General features: G+C 37.2%; 2 protein-coding genes and 2 long non-coding RNA genes across 4 annotated transcripts; 2 read left to right on the top strand and 2 right to left on the bottom strand.

Annotated features, from left to right (window-relative positions):
- Nucleotides 1–4,069: 4,069 nt before the first annotated feature.
- Nucleotides 4,070–4,944, bottom strand: LOC147919003 (uncharacterized). Its single transcript, XR_015592579.1, has 2 exons — nt 4,808–4,944; nt 4,070–4,297 (listed from the first exon to the last, which is right to left on the bottom strand). It is a non-coding gene; the product is annotated as an uncharacterized LOC147919003 (long non-coding RNA).
- A 60-nt stretch (nt 4,945–5,004) lies between these two features.
- On the top strand, nt 5,005–6,551 carry LOC147919002 (uncharacterized). The gene is made up of 2 exons (XR_015592578.1): nt 5,005–5,754; nt 6,139–6,551. It is a non-coding gene; the product is annotated as an uncharacterized LOC147919002 (long non-coding RNA).
- Nucleotides 6,552–11,974: 5,423 nt separating this feature from the next.
- On the top strand, nt 11,975–13,867 carry LOC147919001 (uncharacterized). The gene is made up of 2 exons (XM_087503806.1): nt 11,975–13,632; nt 13,710–13,867. Exons 1-2 carry the CDS (start codon nt 12,627–12,629, stop codon nt 13,865–13,867), a joined length of 1,164 nt encoding a protein of 387 aa, XP_087359932.1. The 5' UTR covers nt 11,975–12,626.
- Nucleotides 13,868–22,906: 9,039 nt separating this feature from the next.
- Nucleotides 22,907–23,904, bottom strand: LOC104770587 (splicing factor U2af large subunit B-like). Its single transcript, XM_087504335.1, has 3 exons — nt 23,507–23,904; nt 23,350–23,417; nt 22,907–23,237 (listed from the first exon to the last, which is right to left on the bottom strand). Exons 1-3 carry the CDS (start codon nt 23,538–23,540, stop codon nt 23,070–23,072), a joined length of 270 nt encoding a protein of 89 aa, XP_087360461.1. The 5' UTR covers nt 23,541–23,904; the 3' UTR covers nt 22,907–23,069.
- Nucleotides 23,905–25,976: the final 2,072 nt, after the last annotated feature.

Below are 25,976 nucleotides of genomic sequence, written 5' to 3'. Positions count from 1 at the left end.
ATTAGCCCAAAAAAAACCTTCCACTCTTTTCTTCTTCAATACGCGTATGTAGCCAAGTAGGACCTCCACTAGCTAGATAAGATCTAAAACGCCCTTCACTTGTAGTTGTAACACTTTTAGCAATGTCTTTTGCAATCAAATTCGCGTTTGGTGCCGAGAGCTTAAATATTATTTTTCTAAAACCTGGTAGTAAACGATGAATCTTATATGAACGATAACGAGGCCAGTTAAGAGAATCAATCACCGCATCAACAGCAGGAGAACAATCAGACCAAATCTCAACGTTGTCCAACCGAAGATCTCGAAGACTTTGTAAAACCCAAAGGATACACCGTAATTCTGCAGCGATTCGAAACGGGTAAAAAAGCCTCCCCCGCATGAAAAACAGCATCACCATTGTGATCACGCGCAATCCATACTCCACCACACATATGAGATTCATTAATATATGACATGTCTCGGCTTCTTCAAGTGCATGATCAACAAGAACAGCCAAATCACCCTGATTACCAGCGTCTACTCGTTCATTACGATTCTTCCATATGCCCCAAAGTAACCAAGGAATCGCCACCTTCACCTTATTGGCCAATCCATCATTTGTCATCAACTTTAGAACAAAATCTAGGTTTCCATGGATAGAATCTGTAAACTCCTTTGAAGGCAAAGGAATACTAGAGATCTCCCAAACTTTACGTGCTGGCCAACAATGGAAGAGAACATGACTAATCGACTCCAATGCTGACAAATAGAGCAACTTAAACCAGCATTTAAAGTTTAAACCATGAGCTTGTAAGCATTCAGAAACTGTCAACGCACCAGACAAGGCACACCATAAAAACATTTTAATCTTCGGGACAGTTTTAATTTCCCATATTTTACCTGTACGAGCTCTAAAGTTTTGTTCTTGTACCGACACCAGTGCAGTCTCACGCCTTAATGAAAACTAAATTTCTAATTTGTTTAGCAAAACACTTAAAATAACTGGCAAAACACTTAAAATAATTAAGAATTTGTTAAAAATACTATTTTTCATATATCCATTTTTAAAAATACATTTTTGGTTTATTTTCATTTTTGCCCTTTTTAATATTTAATGACCATTTTATCCTTACATGAAACATATTTTAATCAATAAAACAAAAAACAAAATTATCCCACCAAAAACATTTTCGACATATTTTCCCGCCATAAAAAAGTTTGTCAAACAAAAAATTGACATAAATTTTCGACAAAAAAAAAATTTCCGCCAAAAAAATTAACAAGGCTTTTATAATGTTTTTATAAGGTTTTAAACGATTTAAAAAATATTTCTAAGACATTTATAAAGTTTTTATAAGTAAAAATCTTATAAAAACCTTATAAAAAACCTTATAATTTTTTTATAAAAACTGTGTAAATGTCTTATAAAAACTTTATAAAAACCTTATAAAAAAACTTTTTAAAAACTTTATGAAAACCTTATAAAAACCTTGTTGCAGGTTTACAAGATTCTTATAAGGTTTTTATAATATTTTTAAAGCGTTTACAAGATTTTTATAAGGTATAAATTTCATAAAATTTGGCAGGAAAACCTAATTTTATAATTTTGGCGGGAATGTTTTTTATTTTTTGGTGGAAATTTTTTTCGATTTTGGCAGGAAATTTTTTTTTTTTTTTTTTTGCGGCAATTTTTTATATTTTGGTGACTGTGCATTTTTGTTGTCATTCAAAAAAAAGGTAATTTGATCATTTTGTACATAAAGAGGGATAGTTTTGAAAATGGTCCACGGGATATTTTTAAAAAAGGACATAGAAAAAAGGATATTTTGAGAATGCCCCAAAATAATTAATTTCCTAACTCAAAACAATTTTTCTTTTCTAGTCTTTTTTTGTTTTTTGTTTTTTCAACGTAGATTTCTGAATGTTTTAACTTTTAACTTTGTTTTTGTTTATTAAAAAAGGTACTCAAACTAAAAGAGAGCAAGCATGAAGCATACTCGTCTCGTCTGTTTACGGCCCATTCTTGTTTGCTCTATAAAACTTCCAAAAGATTATATAGGTTTAGCAAGTAGCAACCTAAAGCTATCATAATGCAAAGACAAAATTACTCAGATGTTATCTAAAAGTTGGTTTGTTCCTGATATGTAATTACAATTGACATCCTGGGTTTGTTTTTTACTTTTAATTTCGAAAATATTAAGAAAGGTACATATCAGCAAACGATTCCACGTCATTATTGACAGTGAACGTCTGATTTATATTACTTTACGGCTGAGTTATAATACTTAAAGGAAGACGAAAGGTCTCGTATATTCATATGACGGCTGAGTTATAATGCTTGATGGCTGACTTATAACAAGAAATAAACTAAAAGTGAACGTCTGATTTATATTACTTCACGGCTGAGTTATAATACTTAAGGGAAAACGAAAGGTCTCTTAGATTCATATGACGGCTGAGTTATAATGTTTGGTGGCTGACTTATAACAATAAATAAACTTAAAGTAAACTTGTCGTGCGTTGTTTCCGTATCTATCTGCAAAACTCGACACCCTCTATCATCGGTGTTAAATATCTATTTGTGTTTCTTTACCCAATTACCGAAAACAACAACTACTGGAACTTGATCCATGAAAGAAAATGAAGAAGAATGAGGAAAAATAATAAGAATGAGTGTAATTAAGAAGTGAAAAACAATGAGAAAAACAGGGGGAAGAACAAGGTGAAGAAAAAGGTAGAAAACATGTAAATCCTTCACTTTTGAACCAGTTGAATAAGAAGAGTCGAAGGAACGACGTTTCGTATTTTCGGAGAAGATGATGACATGGAATGATGACATGAATGATGTGTCCGAAGTGGCAAGTCAGCCACCAAACGAACATGTAAATCAGCCATCAAACAAGATTATAACTCAGCCGCAACATGAATACTATTACAGTAATTAAAAAGCAAAAAAATGGCTGCCAAATTCAGCCGCTTAATCAACTGAAAATTTGTAACTCAGCCGTATCATTTAGTAAGTCAGCCGTAACTGAATGATATTCTAGTAATTAATCTTTTGCTACTAAGTCAGCTGTAAAATGGCCGAATTGTCCGATAAGTCAGCTTATGACGGCTGAGTTATAGTTTTTAACCATAACTCCGCTGTAACGACATCTCATAAGTCAGCTGTTGTTCATAACTCAGCCAGCCAGAAAAAGTTAATTCAGCCGTGTCGTAGTGATAACTCAGTTAAAATTTTGACAACTCAACCATCGGGTGAAAACTCAGCCGTAAGGACGGATTTCATAAAGTCAGCCGTAACGCTTGGCTGAGTTATGCTCTAAGTCCGCCGTCCGCTCTTACTAAATGTTTTTTTCCATAAATCAGCTCCAACATACCATAACTCAGCCGTCATTACCTCTATAACACGTTACGGCCTGTAACATAAACAAAGGCACACTGCGTATTTTCAAAATACCTAAAATGTCTTAGTAATATAAAAAAAAGTTTTGTTGGTTTTGATAATATTACCAAAAATGTATAAGATCTGAGTAAATCTCCCTAATGCAAACTACCAAATCTTATTTGAGAAATTTTTTTAATGTCATATATGAAAAATTTTAACCATGTAAATCTCAACAATGATTATACTTTCATTTGTACTTATTAGCATTAATTGTTTCAACCATTGTGTTGATATTTACAATTGTGTACATTAAAAGATTTATTTTATATATCAAATACCATACCAACTCCCACAACAAAACAAAACTTATTGGTAGATACTTTGACTTATTTAGAGTTTCAAACTTTAAATGTTTTTGGTTATGTTAAGCATATAGTCCATAAAGAATGGCTTTAAATATTTTAAAGTCACATCCATAATTCTAAAATCAATACTTGAAGCATACTACATATTTTTCGTCACTTCTTCTTCCTTTTGCTCATCTTTTTCGCTTAGCTTTTTCTTTCTCTCTTCTTCATCTCACTTGAAGCTTTTTTTTTTGTTGCAGGTTTTGAAACAACCCTTTTTTTTATATATCATATAATATAATTCTCTATTGGTCCCATACCCTCTAACATCCTAGCAACAATCAACAACAGCGGATAACCAAATAAAACAATTCCATTAATCCAATAAGAATTCTAACAATAATAATCCAATAACCAATAATGCAATAATCCAACCAACAATGAATAACAAAGTTCCAACATCCTACAATGTTCTATCAACTCAATACTAGCAACCTAACAATAGCTAGACCACAATCAATCAAGCCTCTAGAACATCCTCCTCCTCATCGCCTTTGATTCCACGATCACACTTTTTCTTTACCTGCACACCACAAACAACAATTGAGATGCGTAAGTATTATCATAAATACTTAGTTAGGCCGTCCTCCCATCTACTAGGTTATACACACAAGCATATGAGACCCTCATGTTTAAGCAAGCAAACAAAACACAAGCAATACATCAAACTAGGAAAACAAGTCTCGGTTGAGACTGGTGTCGACCGATGCTACAAGAGAGTGTCGACCGATGCTCCACCAAATGGTGTCGACCGATGCCACTAAGGTGTCGACCGATGCTTCACCAAATGGTGTCGACCGATGCTCCTAGAGTGTCGATTGATGCCTCTTCTGCAGACACGATCTGCGTGAACCCGAACGTCGAACTTCCGTTTCAATCCACCTCGAAACCGTCTCAAACTCACCCAAAGACCTCGGGAATCTCTGGTAAACACTAATACAACGAACCCAAGCAAGCAAACACCACAAACAACAAAGAAAACACCCAAACAAAAGAGATCTCATGCTTAGATCAACCATGGTCAAGCACTCACCTCAAATACAGGAAGATTGGATTGAGAAATCGATGGAAACAACACCTCCAGGAGCTTCTCCTCTGTTCCCAGCAACATCTATCTCTTCTATAGCCACAGATCTCTCCAAAACACCAAGAACCAGCCCAGAAACTCACAGAAAACGTTTTCTCTCATTTTTTTCGCTTTTCTCACTCAACGGCGACAACAAAACTCTTCCAAAACCCTCAATTTGTCGTTTAGTCAGTTATAAACGATTTAGGGATTCTAATTGAACCAAAATGAACCAAACAGCAATTAAAACAAACTCGACCAAACCGAAACACATGGTGTCGATCGATACACCAAGGGTGTCGATCGACACCCACACCAAAACCACAAAATTTTTTGGTTCGCGGATGTTACAGGTTTTAATCAAGAACTCAAATCCCAATAATCAAATATGTTATTAGAGGATCATCTTGACCAAATTTAGACTCTCATAAATAAGCATAATTTTTTTTTTTGGCATATAATTTTCTTTTTTTGTGTTGTAAATATTTTAAATTTACCCAAACTTTACTAATAAAATTTTATAGAATCTCATTGAAACACATTTCATTTTCTTTATTAGAAAAAAAGAAAAACTCTAAAACACAATCAAATCTCCTAAAAGTCTCATAAATCTTTCAAAATTCTAAAATATTAAAATCCTACCAAATCCTTAAAATATCAAGTTGAATAACCCCCTCTAAAACACAATCAAATCTCCTAAAAGTCTCCTAAATCTTTCAAAAATCTAAAATATTAAAATCCTACCAAATTCTTAAGATATCATATTGAATACCCCCCCCCCCCCTATAACCCATCTATCTTTTCATGTCTCTTATATATACCTAGTTACCTACATAAAACAAACCAATCCTTCATAGGTCCTATTAAGATGATGAATATATCTACGTTTCTCTTTGGCGTGTTCCTTTGTTCAGGTATTCATTTTAAAATTTGTATTTTATAAAAATTGTAGATGTTCATATATTCTTACAAAAAGAGAATACCATGCTATATTCTAGCAAATGGTTAACTCAAGATAAGAGGTTATTTATCAAATTGAATGACCATTCATCTCAGTTTTTTACCATTTGAGATGAATAAGTTAAAAAATTGATTCAACTCATTCAATCAAATTTTTTAAAAATAAACAAATTATAAAGAAAAATTGTTCAACATATTCATCTACTATTTCGCAGAGAAATGAGTTGAATAATGTTCAACTTAATTTTTTTCTAATCATTCAACTACAAGCAAATTTTTGAACGCGTAATATAATATGAAAATATAACTTATTTTTTTGAAAACTTATCATCAAATAGGGATTGTATTAAATGAAATAGCAAATGCGGATGTGTGTGAGACTCCACTAGGAGGATCGTGTGCAGACTGTGCTGCAAGGTGTGCATCATCGATTAAGGGTTCGATTGGAAGTTACTGTGATGAAGAAGATTCATGCATTTGCCAGTACTACCATCGTGAGAAATGTTGCAAAAAGGTCCAGTTGTTCAGATTAGGTTGTACAGAACAACAATGTCAAGCGATTTGCAATAAAATGCTAGATGACCGAGCTGTGGATATTCATGGTAGTTGTAGGTTTCACCTCGGGGCATATACCACTTGCATGTGTGAATATAAAAGTACAGATTGTTAGAAAACTTGAAAGAGAGAACTCAAAATGCCCAAATGATGTATCTTTATGTTAACAATAATAATATTGCAAATTTTAAAGAGATATGCTATTAAAAATATCAAAGTATTTGACATTAAGTTTTCCAATTTTCACAATTTAAACATTGTTTATTTTTGCAACAACACAACTATTATTACTATTTTGAATGTTTCACACTAACCAAAACCGTCGTGTCATGGGACCAACCAAACTTAGCCAAAATCAGTCCACCATAAAAAAAGCGCCATAGAGGAGGATCAGGCTTTATCAGATAGGGACTAGTCAGTTTTAACACGTTAAAACCAATAGAACTAGAATGATACTGGAATGATACCCAAAGAAACTATTCTACTATTAAATTTTTTTTTTTTAGTATTATGTATTCAAAATTTTTAAGTATATATAGTACTAAATCTTAATTATATATATATATATATATATATATATATTTCATTCATCCCCCAATCTAGCCATTGATGCATCATCCACATTCCCATACTCTAAAAAAACCTGCAGTTACGTATATCATTAGAAGTTATACATAGTTGCTAGATAACCAAAACTAATTAAAACTAGTAAAAAAAAAAAGAACTGACGAACCTTTCCAACTTCTGGTGTGGGATCATGATTCGGGTTAGGTCGTCCGATCACAATATTTACCAAGTTACCTGCACATCAAACAATTCTTTTTTTTTTTTGGTGAGATGCACATCAAACAATTCATTAGTAATCTTGAAATATTCTTATATATGCGTAATTAAGCGCTAATGACCTAAGGAAAATAATACTTACCATATTTTCCACCTTCTTTTCTCAAATCCTCCATTAGGTGTTGGTCTTCATGCATTTAAGACTACAATTGAGAAATGCAGCGCGCAAACCATTCTGGTTCTTCAGAATAGGTTGTACCGACCAACAATGTCAACTGACTTGTAATGACAAGCTACATGACCGAGCTGTCTACACATCCATGTATCTTTAACTGGTTTTGAGAACGAGAATAAAAATAAGCATAACTAACATACTAAGAAATAGTAATAATATATAGCAAAACTTAAAGAGATATGTTATAGTACAAACTGTGGTTTTTTATTTAGTGTAAAGAGTGAGACGTAGTCTCCTATTTTTATCACAATAAAATTAAAAAATTTACTGCCCAAACATATCGTGGACTTGTAGCTCGTAACGCTCCAGTAGCATCTTCTACAAGAAGTCCAAAAACCAATCGGGTATTTATTTATATTTGACTCTTCGATTGGGGTGGATCTAGACAATTATAATATCATGAATCTTAATTAATGGACACGATAACTGCATATGGATCCGGATTTAGTAAAATATTAGAGAATTAATTACCCACTAATCACACCTAGCTACCTATTGACTTTGTTGTCACTGATAAGCTTCTCTAGAGAAAAGTGTCGTGGTTTCCTTTCTCTTAGTAAAATTATTTAGGTGGATCGTTGGAGCCAATAATTTGAAGAAAGTAGACAAAGAAGAGAAAGCTTCCTTGCTCTTAAAAAACGTGTTCCATCTACTGAGTTGCCCACTCTGTCACACAGACCAATGACACAACCTATGCGCCCAAGATCCTCTCAAGCGGCCCTTATCACCAGTGCACTGATAAAAAAACATCTCCAAATGATTGAGGAGCACAAGCAAGTATATTTGGAGTTCTTTGTTTCAAAGACTCATAATATAGGCGTTGGTCTAAGTGACTTGGTCAATGTTGTCTGGGGGTTGGAAGACCGAAGACGAGATCAGAGATTCTTATTCTGAAACTCTTCAATACAATAAACAAGAGCTCACTGATCTCATGGTTCTCGATGGTCTCTCAAATCCTCCATCAGGTCTTTGTCTACGTCGTTTACGTGATCATAATTATCAACTGTAATCGCTAAAGTTTAGCAAATAATCCTGGTACGTGGGATTCCAACATCAGCCATATTGAAAATAGGCCCAATAGGGTTAGGCTGCATCATCCTGGTACGTGGTAACGAGGCGAGAGATTTGGTCACGAGAAAGAGAGAGACTACTACTCAAGAAAAAGAGAAGAATTGGCAGTAAGATTACAATCCTGTATTTTATAATGGAAACTAAATTTCTAATTTGTTTAGCAAAACACTTAGGAAAATTTCCTAATTCAAAACACTTTTTCTTTTCTATTTTTTTTTGTTTTTGTTTTTGTCAACGTAGGTTTCAGAGTCTTTTAACTTTGTTTTTGTTTGTTAAAAAGGTACTCAAATTAAAAGAGAGAAAGCATGAAGCATACTCGTCTGTTTACGACCCATTTTTGTTCATTGCTCTATAAAACTTCCAAAAGTTTATTATATCGGTTCTAGCAAATAGCAACCTAAACCTAACATAACGTGGACTATCCGAATCTTATTTGAGAAATTTTTTTAATGTCAAATATGAAAAATTTTAAGCATATAAATCTCAACAATGAATATGCTTTCATTTGTACTTTTCGCATTAATTGTTTCAAGTTTCAACCATTACCATTGTGTACATTTAACAAAATTTATATTATATATCAACATATACCATACCAATTCCCACAACAAAACAAAACTTATATGTAAATAGTTTGACTTATTTTGGGAGTTTCATAAATCTAAAATTCTGGAGTCAAACTTTAAATATTTTTGGTTATGTTAAGCTTTCGATGATATAGTCCATAATGAATGGCATTAAATATTTTAAAGCCACGTTCATAATTCTAAAATCTCTACACTAAATTTAAAAGGTAAAAAGTCAACAGTTAACCGGAACCAAAAAACCGAACCTGAACTGAACTGAAATATTGGACCCGAATCCGAACCCGGAATCTAGGATTTACCCTATTGAGTCTTAAACTCCTCTACCCGAAAATCCGAACCCGAACTCGAACCGAACCCAAATCCAAAAATACCCGAAATAAAAATAGATATTAATAATTTAGGACCCGAATACCCAATTTTTTAATTAGAATACTCAAAATTATACCCAAAATTTCAAATTTTTACCCGGAATTCCGGGTATTTACCCAAAAATTCAGGTATTTATCCAAAAACCGAGAATTTACCCGAAAATTTTTGGGTATTCGGGTAAAATTCTGGGTTTTTATGTATCCGAAAATAATCGGGTTTTTTGCGGTTCTAAAAATCCATACCCGATCCGACCCGACCCAAAAAAACCCGAACCAAAACCGAACCGAATTTTTACATTTACCCGAATGGGTCCTAAACTCCTCTACCCGAAAACCCAAACTCGAACGGTTCCTACCCGAACCCGACCCGAGTACCCGAATGCCCAGGACTATCACTTATACATACCTAGTTATCTATATAATGTTTTTTCAAAAAAAACCAATCCTTTATAGTCCTATTAGGATGATAAATATTTTTACATTTCTCTTTGGCGTGTTCCTGTTTTTAGGTATACATTTTAAAATTTTCTATTTTATAAAAGTTGTAGATGTTCATATATTCTTATAAAAAGAGAAAACCATACTATATTTTAGCAAATGGTTGACTCAAAATAAGAGTTTGAAAGAGTTGAATGACTACATCTCATTCTCATTTTTTTCCATTTGAGATGAATAAATTGAAAAACTATTCAACTCATTCTATAAAAAAATTTGAAAAAATGAACAAATTACAAAGAAAAATTGTTCAACATTTCTATCTACTATTTCCCAGAGGAATGAGTTGAATGATATTCAACTTTTTTTTTGTTAGACTCAAATTTTTCTAATCATTCAACTACATGCAATTTTTTGCACCCGTACTATTATTTAAAGAAAAGTTTATTAATTATGCCATTTTCATTCAAAATTTTCTCCCAAATGCCAGTTTTTTCTTCTATCGCCAAAAATGCCAGTTTTGTGAGGTAAGGAGAAAACGAAAAGACAAATATACCCTCTCGTTTAATGGATGATAAGAAGTGGCGGGGGAATTCAAAATTGAAGATATTAATGATGATTGGACCTGCATTAATGGCGAGATGGACAGACAATTACGATTTATTGTGGTAAAAGGAGTTTTATGGAGTTAATGCTGCCATTTTTTAAGATTAAACTTTCCTAAGCTTAAACAGATCTGAAGTAGATAGTAGGTGAAGGAAGGTGGAGTTGGTTGGCGGACAAGGGGAGGTATGTCTATATTTGCATTTATTATGGTCGGTTATAAAAGAAGGATGTTCTTGCATTAAATCTGGGCAACTGCAAATTATCCTGCATTGATTGTGTTAAAACATGATTCTCTTTCCATTAATTATGCAGATGTTCGGAACAATGTGTCTCCTGCTGCATGAATGGACATGTTCAGATATTGGGCTGTGGAAGTTTTCTGTTCGTCATGGACAAATGGCAAGATTTTTGTCTATCGACAAAGATACAACGTTTATGGGGTTGAAGGCCAAGATTGCAGAGGTTTTGGGTGTCAAAGAAGAGGAAAGCAACATGGAGTTAAGCTTTTGGCACCCAGGAGACACAATTGTCTTTACACATAGGTAAGATGCCCCCAGTTTCAGTAGACAGTGATGTTGAGTTTCAACAGTCTAAAGTGAAGAATGAAGAGTGTGGTGGACTGTATTTGTATGTTTTCCTGAAGAAGAAAGCGACCGTCGAGGAAGGACATAATATTGTGTCCACCGATAATGAAAGAGAGACGACTGGGATGTTGGTAGACCCAGATGGACAAGACGATTTGTCATCTGGTGGAGATCATTTCTTGTCTACTGACTATGGACATAATGGGAAAGCGAAGGGGTTGTTTACCCCGGCAGTTGATAACAGTGTATGTCCATCGAGCGGAGACGTCCCCGATGAATTGTTGTTAGAATGTGTGAGAAATTTTGAAGACAGCCATCATGCAGAGATGGGGCACAAGGAATCAAGAGTGGGTGACAAGCATGGGAAGAGGAAAGTAGGGGCAGTCGAGGAAGGATACGGAGAGGGAAGTGGTCCATCGGGTAGCTTCGAAGAATTGCCATGTTTTGAAAACTCGCCAGACTATGATTTTGACGAGTGGATAGAACAGATTAACAAAGATTACCCGCAAGAATGGGATCCTTAAAAAGGTAGGGTGGAGAGAGCAATGGATCCTATTGGTTTTGGGTTAGGAATAGAGCTAGATGAGGAGTTGCCGAATGAGGGCGTCACACGTGATGATGTGAGTCATACTACAAGGATGAAAATAGTGCCACACAATCCATCGGTGATATCTGATGCACCACCAGTGCCTTTTGAGGACATCTTATGTGGTGTTACTACAGGGATGGGTGATGCACCAACAGTGCATGACAATGTTGTAGGGCAACCATCTGAATTTATTGGCAGTGGCTTGGAGGAGATGGACTCTGGGTTGGGCGTGAGTGACTGAAGGATCATGGAGACGGACTATTTCCGGAGTAATAGAGCAATAATAAGGGAAGACGATTCTCATCTAATGAATGATGCTCCCCCAGTGCATGACAATATGAGAGGAGCCCCCGACGAAGAAAGGAATATGGATCTAAAAATGGCGACCGATGGTCTTTATGTGGGGCGAATATTTGCAAACAAAAAGGAGATGCATAAGATGCTGTCCCTATATGCGATGACAAGGCTGTTTAGTTTCCGGATAAGTAAGTCAGATCCAGGCAGAGTTATAGCAAATTGCATAGACAAGAACTGTGGGTGGAGAGTGTATGCAACAACCCATGCCAATTTGACTAACTTGGAAATAAAGACATTGACATTGAAGCACAGTTGTGATGTTGGGGCAAGGTCGAGATATGGAGAGAAAGCAACCGCAAAAATATTGGCAGATCTGCTGAAGGCCAAATTCGCAAATGGCAAGAAAGGACCAAGAGCATGCAAGCTCCCTGATATTGTTTTGTCTGAATTACACGTGACAATTTCTTATACGAAGGCTTGGAATGCAAAAGAGCTTGCCATGGAGCAAGCCAGAGGGAATGAAGAAGACAATTATCGGTTTCTATCGACATACTTGCACCTACTGAAGTCAACGAACCCAGGGACGTTGACTACAATGCACAACACGATGGACAAAAAAGGGAACACATTGTTCAAGTACCTGTTTTTTTGCTTTCGGTGCTTGCATAGCTGGTTATCAATATTTGAGGAAAGTGATTGTAATTGATAGCACAACAATGAAAGGGAAGTATAAAGGTTGCTTGGTTGCAGCTAGTGGACAAGATGAGAATATGCAAATTTTCCCCTTGGCATTTGGAGTAGTTGATGGGGAAAATGAAGGAGGATGGGTTTGGTTCTTTGAAAATCTGAAAAAAATTGTACCAGATGAAGAAGGCTTAGTCTTTGTCTCTGACAGACATGCATCAATATATGCAGGCCTACGTAGAGTGTATCCTTTGGCACAGCATGGGGCATGTTCTGTTAATTTATTTAGAAATGTGAAGCACAACTTTCATTGCGAAGGTTTGGCTATAGTGGTTTCTAAATCTGCAAGGGCATATACAGTTGGCGATTTCCATAATTGGTGGAGAGAAATAGAAAACCGTAGACCTGCGTGTGCTACGTATCTCACAGAAATTGGACTACCACACTGGAAACTTTCTCACTTCCCCGGAGATCGTTACAATATAATGAGTAGCAATATCTCAGAGTCGCTGAATGCAACAATGCAAACTGCTGTTGATTACCCGATCGTGTCGATGGTGGAGTTTATACGAGCAATGTTGATGAGGTGGTTTTATTGTAGGAGGACAGAGGCAAATAAAACAAAAACACGATGCACCCCGGAAATAGAAGAAATACTTATAGATCACCTGGACCAAGCGGTCGACTGTCAGGTGCTATCAGCTAGCGAGTGGATTTACCAAGTGAATGATGGACGCGGTATTGTTTTCACGGTGGACTTGCTGAATAAAACTTGCACTTGTCATGTCTTTGATGTATTAAAGGTGCCTTGCTGTCACGCTTTAGCTGCGAGAGGAGTGCTGCAAATTGATATTTACACCCTCATTGGGGAGTTCAACCTTGTTGAGCCGTGGAGGAAAAAATATGCACAAATCATTATGCCAGTACCAAAAGAAAGGGATAGCGATATTCCAGAGGCTGTAACTGAAGAAGCTGTTAATCCACCTCGAACAAAACGCGGTGGTGGGAGGCCGAAGAAGAAAAGAATACCGTCACAAGGTGAAAATCATAAAGTAAGTTCCTCATGAGTGATAACTTTTGAAGTGATCTAATTGACAATTTTTTGATGTAATTAGAGGAAAAAGAGGAAGACACCAAGCAAGTGTGGAAGATGTTTTGGGGTGGGATACAACAGGAAAACCTGCTCGCAGTTGATTTGAAGGAAAGGTTTGAAAGTAGCGATGTTTTTTGTAGATGGTATCTCATGTATGTGTTTGGGTGGGTACATGGTTGATTGTTCAACAGAGGCTACTTAACTATTTTGCATGTGCCTTCCATGAATGTAAGCTAGAAGAGTCTTTTTGTATCTTATGTTGGAAGGGTCTTTTTTTTATTGTCTATCGGTTGTATTATGTCTACTTTTAGCCTCGGTAGACATGTCGAACTGATAATTGAGATTCCATTTGTAATGTCTTTATTATGTCTATCGGAATTGTAATGTCTATCAATTTTATTATGTCTATCGAGATTGTAAGTTCCTCGGTTTTATTCCTACTGACTTTGTTTCGTTTTTTGTCTATCCTGATTGTAATGTCTATCGGATTAGAATGTCTACCACCATTAACTTGTGGAAAAATCCCAAAGATAAAAGAGCCAAACATATTCATTCGTTGTACAACTAGATAACAAATAGACCAATAAAAAGTCGAATACATGTCCCTCGAGTAAGGCTGGACTAAAACAGCAAAGCAATACAATCTTCCGAGTGAAATAAAAGGGTAGACATAATCGGGGAAGACAACAAAAAACATAGGAAAACTGATTGCCAGCTACTTGAAGTATACACGAACACATAGCTACACATACAAACAATATAAATGTCTTGTTAACGACGTGAACTATTATCATCACATAAGGACATCCATAAACAAACATATGTTATGTCTATAACACCATAAACATTCGAGGTTAGCCGGAATCCGGCGTTGACCGGTATTGACCGACGTTGACCAATATTTACCAGCGTTGATCGTTGTTGACCAGAAAAAAATATTCAAAAAAATATATATTTTTTTTCCTAATAATAATAAATTTGTTTTATGTATTTTTGAAAATACAAAATTAAAAATGATATTTAAATAGAAAGAGTATAAATTTGTTATTGTTTATGAAAAAATCTATTACACATCAAATTTTGGTGGTATAGTTTTATTATATTATTTTTGGTATATTTTCTGTATTAAGAAACAGACAATTAGTGGGTTCACCCTTACGGGCGAACCTCTCTTATTCATCCCCTTTAAATTAAGGAAACAAATCTTAATTAAAGAAACAAAATATGTTGATCAATCAATTTTAAAATTGTTAATTTTAATATTATATTACAGTTTTTAATTATCACATCTAAAACCCTAACCATTTATTATAAACTCAAACCGACATATAATTTTGTTTAATTGTAAAATCTAAACCCTAAACACTCTTTTATAAATCCAAACAGGCATATAATTTTATTTAATAGTAAAATCTAAACCCTAACCACTCTTTTGTAAACCCAAACCGACATATAATTTCGTTTAACTGTAAAATATATACCCTAACCACTCTTTTGTAAACCCAAACTGATATAATTTTATTAATAAAAGATCTCTTTTTAAAAATATGATATGACATGCCATATTATTGTATTCTGATTTGTTAATTATGAGGGATGAATGAGAGTTGTTCACCCCTAGGCTTAACAAAATTAGTTACTTTATATACAACAAATTTTGTTTTTCATATTATTTTTATTTTTATTTTGGTAAATAATTTTCTTGTATTTTGTTGTTGTTATATGTTGTTTTTGTAAATTATACAAATCATCTATCTTTTTTATTTATTTCTCAAAAATACATAAAAACAAAATCATTATTATTTTTAGAAAAAAAAATATTTTTTTGAATATTTTTTCTGGTCAACGCCGGTCAATACTGGTCAACGTCGGTCAACTCTGGTCAACGCGGGATTCCGGCAGACCTCGAATGTTTATGGTGTTGCACACATAACCTATGTTTGTTTATGGATGTCCTTATATGATGACAATAGTTCACGTAGTTAACAAGACATTTATATTGTTTGTATGTGTGGCTATGTGTTGGTGTATACTTCAAGTAGCTGACAATTATTTTTCCAAAAACATAACTTTATGTCCATCGCATTGGATGGACATATTCGCCAGATGATACTCAGTTTCCAAATTTGGTAATGGAAAACCCAACTGCGAAGAGAAGGGTAAACAAAAACATATGTTGGTCGGTTGCATTTTGGGTGTGTCGTAGGAGGTGGGAATCGCTGAACAAAAGCCCTGAAGTCTGTGTACCCAGCACTTAACTCTGCGACCATCTCCTGGAGGTTGTCGATCTGTTCGGCATTCGACTTGACAAGAGAAAGGACCGAACGAGGGTCACATCTTTCACCCTTGTCTGTGTAAGTTATGAACCACATCATACGGTCATCTGCCTCCAAAAACCTCGCCTTGATGTCGTGTATCTCCTCCATAATGGCTTTGTCCCACCACTTGGTGTAATGATGTCCACCAGTCTTGCGAGAAGAAGAAGTTGGATTAGGGTTAATAAAGTGGGAATGGACAACATTTAGAGTGAGAGATGGAGAAGTATGATATTTGAAAAAAGTTAAAAACTTACACCACTTCTTTTGCATTCATAGACAATACGTTCAATGCCTGGTTCCTCGGTTCTAGTTCCCGTTTTAAGATGACTACCACAAATGCACTTCTGAGGTATGCCATAGGTAGGATCTCCATAATGTCAAGACCTAATAGACGAAGTAGATGAAGGAGAAGCCGAGGGTTGAAACTGAAACCCATTAGATGACTCGGATGAAGATGAAGGTTGAGAATAACTATACTGACCCATTTTTTTCTTATCAATTTTGGATAGGTTTCAGAAAGAGGCGAAAGAATGAATAGAAGGCTCATGGCTGGTATAGAAGGGAGATTTTCCCTTTTAATGACAATTAGTAAGGGTATATTGGACAAAATAATATTAGTTTGACTTTTAAATGTTAGAAAGGAACTGTCAGATGTTAAACTGTGAACACGCAACAAAAACGTCAGTGATTTACCTCAACTGTAGAAAGCATAGAGAAGGGATAAAGTAGGCATCACCCCCCACTTGAACATAAAGAAACACGCCTACATTGGGTTTCCACCCACTTGTTTACATAAATATATGGGTCCTAATTAAAATAAGTAACAAAAGGTAACCGATATTGTCTTAAGGAAAGGAAACAAAAGATTTGGAGGTTATAAGGAGACAACAAACTCCTGGTAGACATCTACAGCATAGGACATCCGAATTTGGTCCACCAGTTCCTCGGTAAGGAAATCCGGCATTACTCCTTGGGCATGGAGCTCGATGACCTTGACGGTGAGAGGACCACAGTCGCCGGTCCTTTCATTCTGGTAAACATTCTCCAACCTCGACATACTAAAAACGTGTGGCAGAGGGATGTCCGTCATCTCTGGGTCGACAAAAGCCTTGACAATGATTAGGAGCAAATCCATGAAAAGATTCATTAGGCGAGGGAGCTTCTTCGGACCATTGTTGATAATTAACGGATCAAGGACAAAGATGTGGGCCTTTTTCAGGTTAATAGCTACTGCAACCCACTGGCGTTTCCCCCAATTCATAGGTACGTAGACTGTATCAACATCGGTGTACCATGCCAGTCTGGTCGATCGGTTATGGACAACCCCTCTAACATAGCTTTTAATAATGTTGTTCTAGGAGAAGGTATCCTTATGTTTGCAATTCTGAAAACGCCGTAAGTCAGTGGTTATCCTCGTAACGCCAGGTGTCAAGGACAGCTATTTTGGACTCGTGAAACTTATCCTCGTAACGCCTCCAGATCAGGCTGAGCATTGCTTCCATGTGCTACAATAATCACTTATTTCTCCGTTACTAATATAAATGATACCAAACTGTTTGAAAGGTCGGAAGTAACTTACAGGGGTATCAACCCAGTGTTTTGGCGTGTATAACTCGGTGAAGAAACTGCACTTGACATTGATACCATCAATAATGTACTCTCTGCAAAATACGATCATGTGCATTTTCAGAATTTTGTCCATTATAGACATATGGGATAGGTAGACAAAAAAAGAGAATAAGGGTGGACGATACTTTTTGGCATAAGCTTTGAGCTGTGCGAGAAACTTCCACTGAACTGATGGTCTAACGGCTTTAAGAGGAAGGAAAACATCCTCGTCTGAGCTTGATTATGAAGCTTGTTGTCCCATCGGGGAAGTAGAACACTGGCCATAACGCCTAGGAACCGTCCTACTTCTTTTCGTCGAGAGTGGAGTAAGATATTGGTCGGCAATAGGGTTACGACGTTTCCTACTAGCTTTGGTTGGTACCTGTGAAATTCCATTACCATTAGGAAGGCAGGAATGTAAATAATGTTCAAAAAACATTGATAATTTAATTCACATCAATCCTACCTCAACAACTGTTGCATTGGTTTCATTAGGACATACATCTAAAGCCTGTCCATCTTCATCTGCATCTGCATCTGCATCTGCATCTCCATCTTCCTCTCCATCTGCATCTCCATCTGTATCTCCACTGGCATCTCCATCAGCTGCATTAATGTTCTCCTGCTCAGACACAATCTTTTCCTCAGCGTCAAAATGGTCACCGCCAGACATGCTTGTTTCCTGGTCACCCGGAGAGTCAACCATTTCATGCTCCTTAATAACCCGGTGGACATAAGTAAATGAGAGTGGACAAGTTGTGTTAAACAACATGATTTGTCCATCTAATGTTTACCTGATTCTCTATGTCGATGTGTGGTGGCTCATGTGTATCACTGGGTTGGTTGGAAAGTACCGGCTTCTCAGGCTCATCATCAGGTGTCCAGTCAGAGTCCTGTCAAAAACGAGGAAGTTACGCAACATTTATAAACTCGTCCATCAGGTCAAAGAAAGAACAAGAGAACAACTACCTCATGTTGATCCAGAAATAGTGATTCCATTGTGTTGTCCTCCTCATCAGCTGATGCATCTTTCTCCTCATGAGTAAATAATTGTACAGGATTTAGGGTGTAAATATGTTAAATAAAAAAAGATAATGCATTTGTGATTATGTTAAACTTCATCCGTAGAGGAGTTGCCCAGATCAACATTATCTGGACTGTGAGCGTCTTCATTTAGTCCATCATTTCCCTCCTAATTTACGATGGCAGAGCATGTTAATACAAGTTAGGCATGGGGTGTAAAAAGTGGTAAAGACATATAGTTACTAGATCCCTAGTTGCTAACCTCTGAGTCTTCGATCTTCTTGCTGATAGTTGTGACAATGTTTTGGATGTCCACCCCGTAACTATCCCATCTTGATTGGTTGAACTTATCCACCGAGTTTGGATCCTTGGTAGGTGGTGAGCTACAGAAAACCCCTTTTCTCCTCAAAGTGCTGAGTATATCATCATAAATCTCGACCTTTAAAAGACTTTTCTCGACAGCCCACATCTGCTGAATTTTGGAAAAGTGTTCATTGTTTTTCCGGTCAACCTCAAGTAGAAGTTCCTGTGCAGTGTAAGAATCCAGAGGAACATTTTCTTCTCCCATAGACCCACTCGGTTTCCGTTTGCCTTTGTTTTGTTTTGTGGTATTCGGAAAGGTAGACTTAGTTGCCGGTTTCGAAGGTAGTTCCACCGGTTGGGTAGGTCCATCGTGTACTATACCCATAAGTGGGAGAGTTGCCAGTCCTCCGTGCCACACATCCAGCTTAAACTCGTGGCCGTCCTTGATTTTTTGGCAAATGTAATCAACTCGCTGATCTTCCACCTCGTCATTCCAAGAAATTGCCATTCTGTCTACTGGATCGTTAGAGTGCATAATCCATTTGACGTCAAGCTGTTTATCAAAAGTATAAATGGGATGACATAAAGACAGGATCTAACTTTTTACGCTGTTTGGATAAAATACAGAAGAACTTACAGTTTTTGCCATTTCTGTTTTGAGGATGTTAGAATTGTGGAATGACCTCAGCTTTGTAAGATGCTGAACAGAGCGGTCCGTAAACTTGAGCTCATCATCAGCATCAGGGAGATAAGTCTCCAACATGGGGATAGCATTTAGGATCAACAACTGGAAAGCAAGGGTGAAGCCATGTGTGGCAGTATGGGACCGCATCAGCTTTTTGCGTAAGACATCAGGAGTGCGGTTGAACTTGCCAACCTTAACCGTCTCTATTTTCCGTTCAAAGGAATTCCTTCCCCATGGGTAGTTGACAAAAGTCCGCAAGTCCTTCAGCATCTCTGCTACTTCCTTTGATGCTCTAACCTTTGAGGAGTCGCAAACAAGTATACCTTCTACTATAACAATGAGTGCAAGCCGTATCCTACGTTGCCCGTCCATTCTATCTTCTTTAGGCAACAACTTATCCCGCTTCAACATGTAAACAATGTCACGGATTGAGTACAAGTCTTTTGGACCAACCAGAGTATACCAATAAGGTTGACAGCCTTCGTCTGGTGTTTGCAACTTTTTCGTCTCTAACTCAGAAGGGTAAGGTGTACATTTCAGGCCTGTGAGGAGACCAAACTCACGGAGGGAAAACCGAATAGCCCACCAAATACAAACCACATTTCGTGTAGCTTGCGGGTTACAAGGGACCGACAGAGAATCTGGTGGACAAGTTTACCAGACAGTGAGCTTTTGCGGACCGGTAGTTGAAACAGATGTCCAAAGGGAGATGCTTTCAGCCATTGAAACTCCGGAGTTCCCTGAAAAACTTCAACAATGTCCATCAGATATTCTGGCTTTGAGTATGAATTGATGCGACCTCTAGCAGGATAGCAATTAATCGCGAATAACCTAGGAGGGAGTAAGGAGACGTCAATACCCTGAGTAGCTTCCGCAGGCAACAAATTACTATTGTCCCCAAACACTTCATCCATCCTGTTCAACGGATGACAACAATGTTCATCAAACATTTAGTGTTTTTGTACAAAGTTGGAAATGGTCCATCTTAGAGTGGATATCTACCTTGTCTGTCTCATTTGGTCCACCATTGGCACATCATTGTCAGTGGCGACACCAGGTACAAACTGTCCCTCCGGAGGCATAACAGACGCAGTTCCAGCGTGGTCATCAGACCTGCATTTGAGGCATAATAAGGAGCGACGTAAGGAAATTTGGTGGACAGTTAACGGTAGACAAAAAGATAAGAAACAGGGCTTGGTCCATCTTAGAGTGGATATCTACCATGTCTGTCTAATCTGGTCCACCATGGCCACATCGTTGTCAGTGATGACACCAGGTACAAACTGGTCCTCCGGAGGCATAACACACCCAGCTCCACCGTGGTCATCAGACCTGCATTGGAGGCATAATAAAGAACGACATAAGTAAATTAGGTGGACAAGTAACGATATACAAAAAGATGAGAATGACAGAAGTTAGGTGTGGACATACACTGTCTGCGGTAACTGGTCCACCTGATGTATTACAGGTTCGGCACTTTGTTGTCAGTAGACCTGCATTAAGGGCAATCATGTAAACTGGTCCACGAGTACACCAAAACGATGAACTGAGGAAAATACGGTTAGACAGACCTTGACTGTTGAAACTTGTCCTCCGGAGGCATAACATGCCCACTTCCAGCATGCTCATCAGACCTGCATTGGAGGCATAATAAGGAGTGCCATAAATAAATAGCATGGACAAGTAATGGTAGACAAAAAGATAAGAATGAGAGGCATAAGTAAATGGACTAAATTTGGTGGAGAAGCAACGGTAGACAAAAACCTCTCTTGGTGGATGTCGTCCATCGGTCCAGCTAACCTGCACATTTGGCAACTTATAAGTTAGTGAGACGGAATCATGTTAAAAAGCAAAGGTGGAGAAACACCAGTTCTAATGGTTGTCTAAAAAAGCTAAGGTAGACAAAGAACAGGTCTGATGGTTGTCTATCAGTAAGTCAATGGTCTATCATGATAAAAACAGTGGGTGGACAAAAAAAATCGGATCTACAAAAGGTGCAAAGACGGATTGATGTAAAAAAGCGAAGGTGGACAAAGCCATGTTATGATAGTTGTCTACCAGTAAGTCAATGGTCTATCTTGATAAAAACAGTGGGTGGACAAGAAAAGTTGGATCTACAAATAGGTCTCTCAAATATTTGGTCTATCGTCCAAATTTCAAAATTTGGTGGACAAACAAAGTGGATATCTTAACTGGTCTATATCGGTTTGCACAACTAGATGAAATACGCGGCTATGAGAATTCGAAGCAATAAACACAAACAAACCTGGGAGAGGCGGGGTAGCGGCCATTGTCTCTCCCTCGCTTAAATTCACGGAATCTGGGACACGCACACTAAAACGAGAAAGACGAGCAGTTAAGGTTTTTGGATTTTTTTTTTTTTTTTTTAAAACAACTTTAAAGTTATCTCAAATACCAAGGGTCGGGTTCGGAAGGATGTTCCCCTGTCTCGCCGACTTTGGCGGGTGGAGGCGGAAGAGGCGGAGGATTTGGCCGTAGAAGTGACTGTATTAAGTAATTCATCATCACACCGTAAGACACTGCCGTGGATGTTCGGCGACAAAGAAGAGACGAAGAAGAAAGAGAATTCTGGCGACAGAGGTGAAGAAAGAAAGATCTCTGAAAAGAGAAGACGAACGAGTTGCGTTTTACAAAGTAATAAAAAAATTAATTATAATTATTTTGTTTAATTTAAATTATTTCTGTTTAATTTTTAAGACATATCTGAAGGAGTGTAAAAAGGTCTTTTTGCAGTGAGCATGTGGCAGGTGGGAGAAGCCCAAAACGAAAGTGGCATCCTTCATGGCAGAATGTACAAAATTCTCTTATTTAAAAATATCACTTATTTTTCAAAAAATTATCACCAAATAGGAATTTTATTAAACGAAATAACAAATGCGGATGTGTGTAACACTCCACTAGGAAGATCCTGTGCAGACTGTGCTGCAAGGTGTGCATCGTCGGTTAAAGGTTCGATTGGAAGTTATTGTAATGAGGAAGGTTCATGCATTTGCCACTACCATTGTGAGCAATGTCGCAACCCGTTCGGGTTCATCAGATTAGGGTGTACGGACCAAAAATGTCAAGCGATTTGCGATGAAATGTTGTATGACCGAGCTGTGGATATCCATGGTTATTGTAACAATCACCTCAGGACAAAAACCACTTGCATGTGTGAATATAAAAGTACAATTTGCTAGAAAACTTGAGCGAGAGAACTCAAAGTGTCTAAATGATGTATCTTTATTTAAAAATAATAATATTGCAAAATTTAAAGAGACATGTTATTAAAAAATCAAAGTATTTGACATTAATTTGTGTAATTCTTTTTATATATTTTCATTTTCCAATTTTCACAATCTAAACATTGTTTATTTTTGCAACAACAACAACAACCAAAACCGTCGAGTCATGGCCTCATGGGACCAACCAAACTTAGCCAAAATCAATCAACCAAACAAAAAGCACCATAGAGGCAGGCTTCGATCGGATTGGATGTAGTCAGTTTTAATCCGTTAAAAAACAATAAAAATAGATAAAGACAAAAAAATCTTTCATTCATCCCCAATCTAGCCATTGATGCATCATCCACATTCACATACTCGAAGAAAACCTGCAGTTATGTACATCATTAGAAGCTATACACAGGATTTAGTTGCTAGATAGCCAAAACTGATTATTACTAAAACAGAACAAAAAAAAAGTGAACTCATCATATACCGAACCTTTCCAACTCCTGGTGTGGGATCATTATTTGGATTAGGTCGTGGGATAACAATATTCGCCACGTTACCTGCACATCAAACAATTCATTAGTGTTCTTGAAATATTTTTATATAAGCGTAATTAAGCGCTAATGACAAAAGCAAAATAAATACTTACCATATTTTCCACCTTCGTTTCCCAAATCCTCCATTAATTATCGTGTTCATGTATCTACGACTACCAATGAGAAACGTCGCAAACCGTTCTGGTGCTTCAGATTAGAGTGTACCGATCAACAATGTCAACTGACTTGTAATGACAAGCTATATGACTGAGCTGTCGACACATCCATGTATCTTTAACTGGTTTTGAGAATGAGAATAAAAATAATAATCATAACTATCATATTAAGTAAAAGCAATAATATATAGCAAAACTTAAAGATATATGTAAACTAATATTTTTGGTGAAAAGAGGGAGACTGTTTTTATTACAAAAAATAAAAAATAAAAAATAAAAAGAGGAACATATCGTGAACGTGTCGCGCCAGCCTCCAGTAGCATAGCATCCTCTACAATAAGTCCAAAAACCAATTGCGTCTTTTATTTATATTGGACTCTTTGATTCGGGTGGATCCGATTATAATATCATGAATTTTAGACGGACACGATGCATCTGGATCCGGATATAGTAAAATACTAGAGAATTAATTACCCACTAATCGCCACCTACCTATTGACTTGTTGTCACTAATATGCTTCTCTAGAGAAAAGTGTTGTTGATTCCTTGCTCTTAAAATTATTAAGGTGGATCGTTGCCTTGGAGCCAATAATTTGAAGAAAGTAGAACGACGGTAGACAAAGACGAGAAAGCTTCCTTGCTCTTAAAAAACGTAATCCGACCAAGTCTTCTAAAGGGATCATCAGGTAGACCTTCATGTTCCATCTACCGAGTCACCCACTCTGTCACAAAGACCAATGACACAACCTATGCGCCCAAGATCCTCTCAATTGGCCCTTATCACCATTTGATAGGATCCATCAGACTTACTATCGTAAGGGAAGGAAGCCACGTCAGCAGTCTGAGGATTTAGCCGTTGGAGAAGAAAGAATCGTTGAACAAGAGAAGTGAAGGAAGTCTCGGGTTGACTCAGAGGGTTTGCAGTTAGAGAATTGTTTTTGAATAAATGAAAGTTGTATCTCGTTTAGATTCATTATGTTGATTTTAGTGAGAGAAACTTGTGAGGAGTGTTTCTAGCGATGTGCTAGTGAGAGAGTGTGAGATCTATGTTGATCTGAGAGAGTTCCGATATTGAGATTACATTCTCTGTATTCTCTTCTTCATTCTAATAGCAAAGTATTATTCAGATATCTTAAATCTATCATTGGTGCGTGAAACTGCGATCGAAAAAACTTATCGCGATGGCAGAATTCAAATATTCAGAGGATTTTGACGCGGCGAGCTATCAAGAGGATCCGATGGAGACGAAATTGAAGTTTCTGTGTGGCGGTTACAAGCGTTTGGTTCAATCGAAGGTGGAACACGATGATAAGCTGACTTCGCTCGATTCGACGATGAAAGCGGGGTTGAAGACGCTGTCGCAACTCGAGGTTCACCTGGGGAAACGACCGGAACAGCCGGAGACTTCTCACCAATCGCCTCAGGTATCGTATTCGTCAGATCCACGCTCGCGTGTTGGTGAATTTGGGAATCTGCCTTTGGAAAATCGTTCTGGTTTACTACGGAAGATAGAGATGCCTATTATTGATGGATCTCATGCGTATTATTGGTTTTCGAAAGTCGGAACGGTTTTTTCGCATAGGTCGATTCTCAGATGCTGATAAATTGGATTTGGTGGCTCTTAGTTTGGAAGGTGATGTGTTGAAATGGTTTAATTGTGAGTTGACTCGCCGTGAGTTTCGTTCTTGGGAGGAGTTTCGTCAGAGGTTGTTCTTGCGATTTGGTGAAGCTATTGAGCAGGATCCGGGTAATCGACTCTTTGCTATCAAACAAACAGGAACTGTGGCTGCTTATGTGAGTGAGTTTGAGGATTTGTCTGCACAGGTGCTTGGTTTGACTGATTCTCATCTTGAGAAGATTTTTTACAATGGTTTAAAGCAAGAAATGAAGGAAGTTATTAAGATGAAGGAACCTCTTGGTTTGGATTTTCAAAAGGCTGCAGTTTTGAGGATGAATTCTAGTTCATTTTGTCAGCTATTGAGTGAGAAGAGCAACAAAATGGTGGTGGGATCCAAATCTTTTTCTTCACATCCAGTGAACACTTATGTTCCTCCCCGTTCTGTGTTGTTACCTGCTGATACTGGTACCATGGTGGCAGCGCCAGTACAACCAAAACCGGTGTTGCAACCTCGTCAATGCCATACAGCAGAGGAGCTTGATGCGATGCGTAGTAAAGGGATTTGTTTTAACTGTAAAGGGAAATATTCACGAGGACATGTTTGTCCATTGAAGGAATTGGAGATTTTAACGGTTGTGGATGGATTGGAGTTGGAAGTTTTAGATGCGGAGGTTAAGGAGATCGTTGAGTGTGTGGAAATACAAGAACCGACGTTGTGCTGTCTCTCCTTTAATTCGTTTGTTGGTCGTCATTCTCCTCGTACGACTAAACTGGTGGGCATTATTGGTA

This window comes from Camelina sativa, chromosome 20, assembly GCF_030686135.1.
Source record: "Camelina sativa cultivar CO46 ecotype springtype chromosome 20, ASM3068613v1".
NCBI classification, from domain to species: domain Eukaryota; kingdom Viridiplantae; phylum Streptophyta; class Magnoliopsida; order Brassicales; family Brassicaceae; genus Camelina; species Camelina sativa.
Note: the sequence above shows the minus strand (reverse complement) of the source record. Positions and strands in the feature narration are given on the sequence as shown.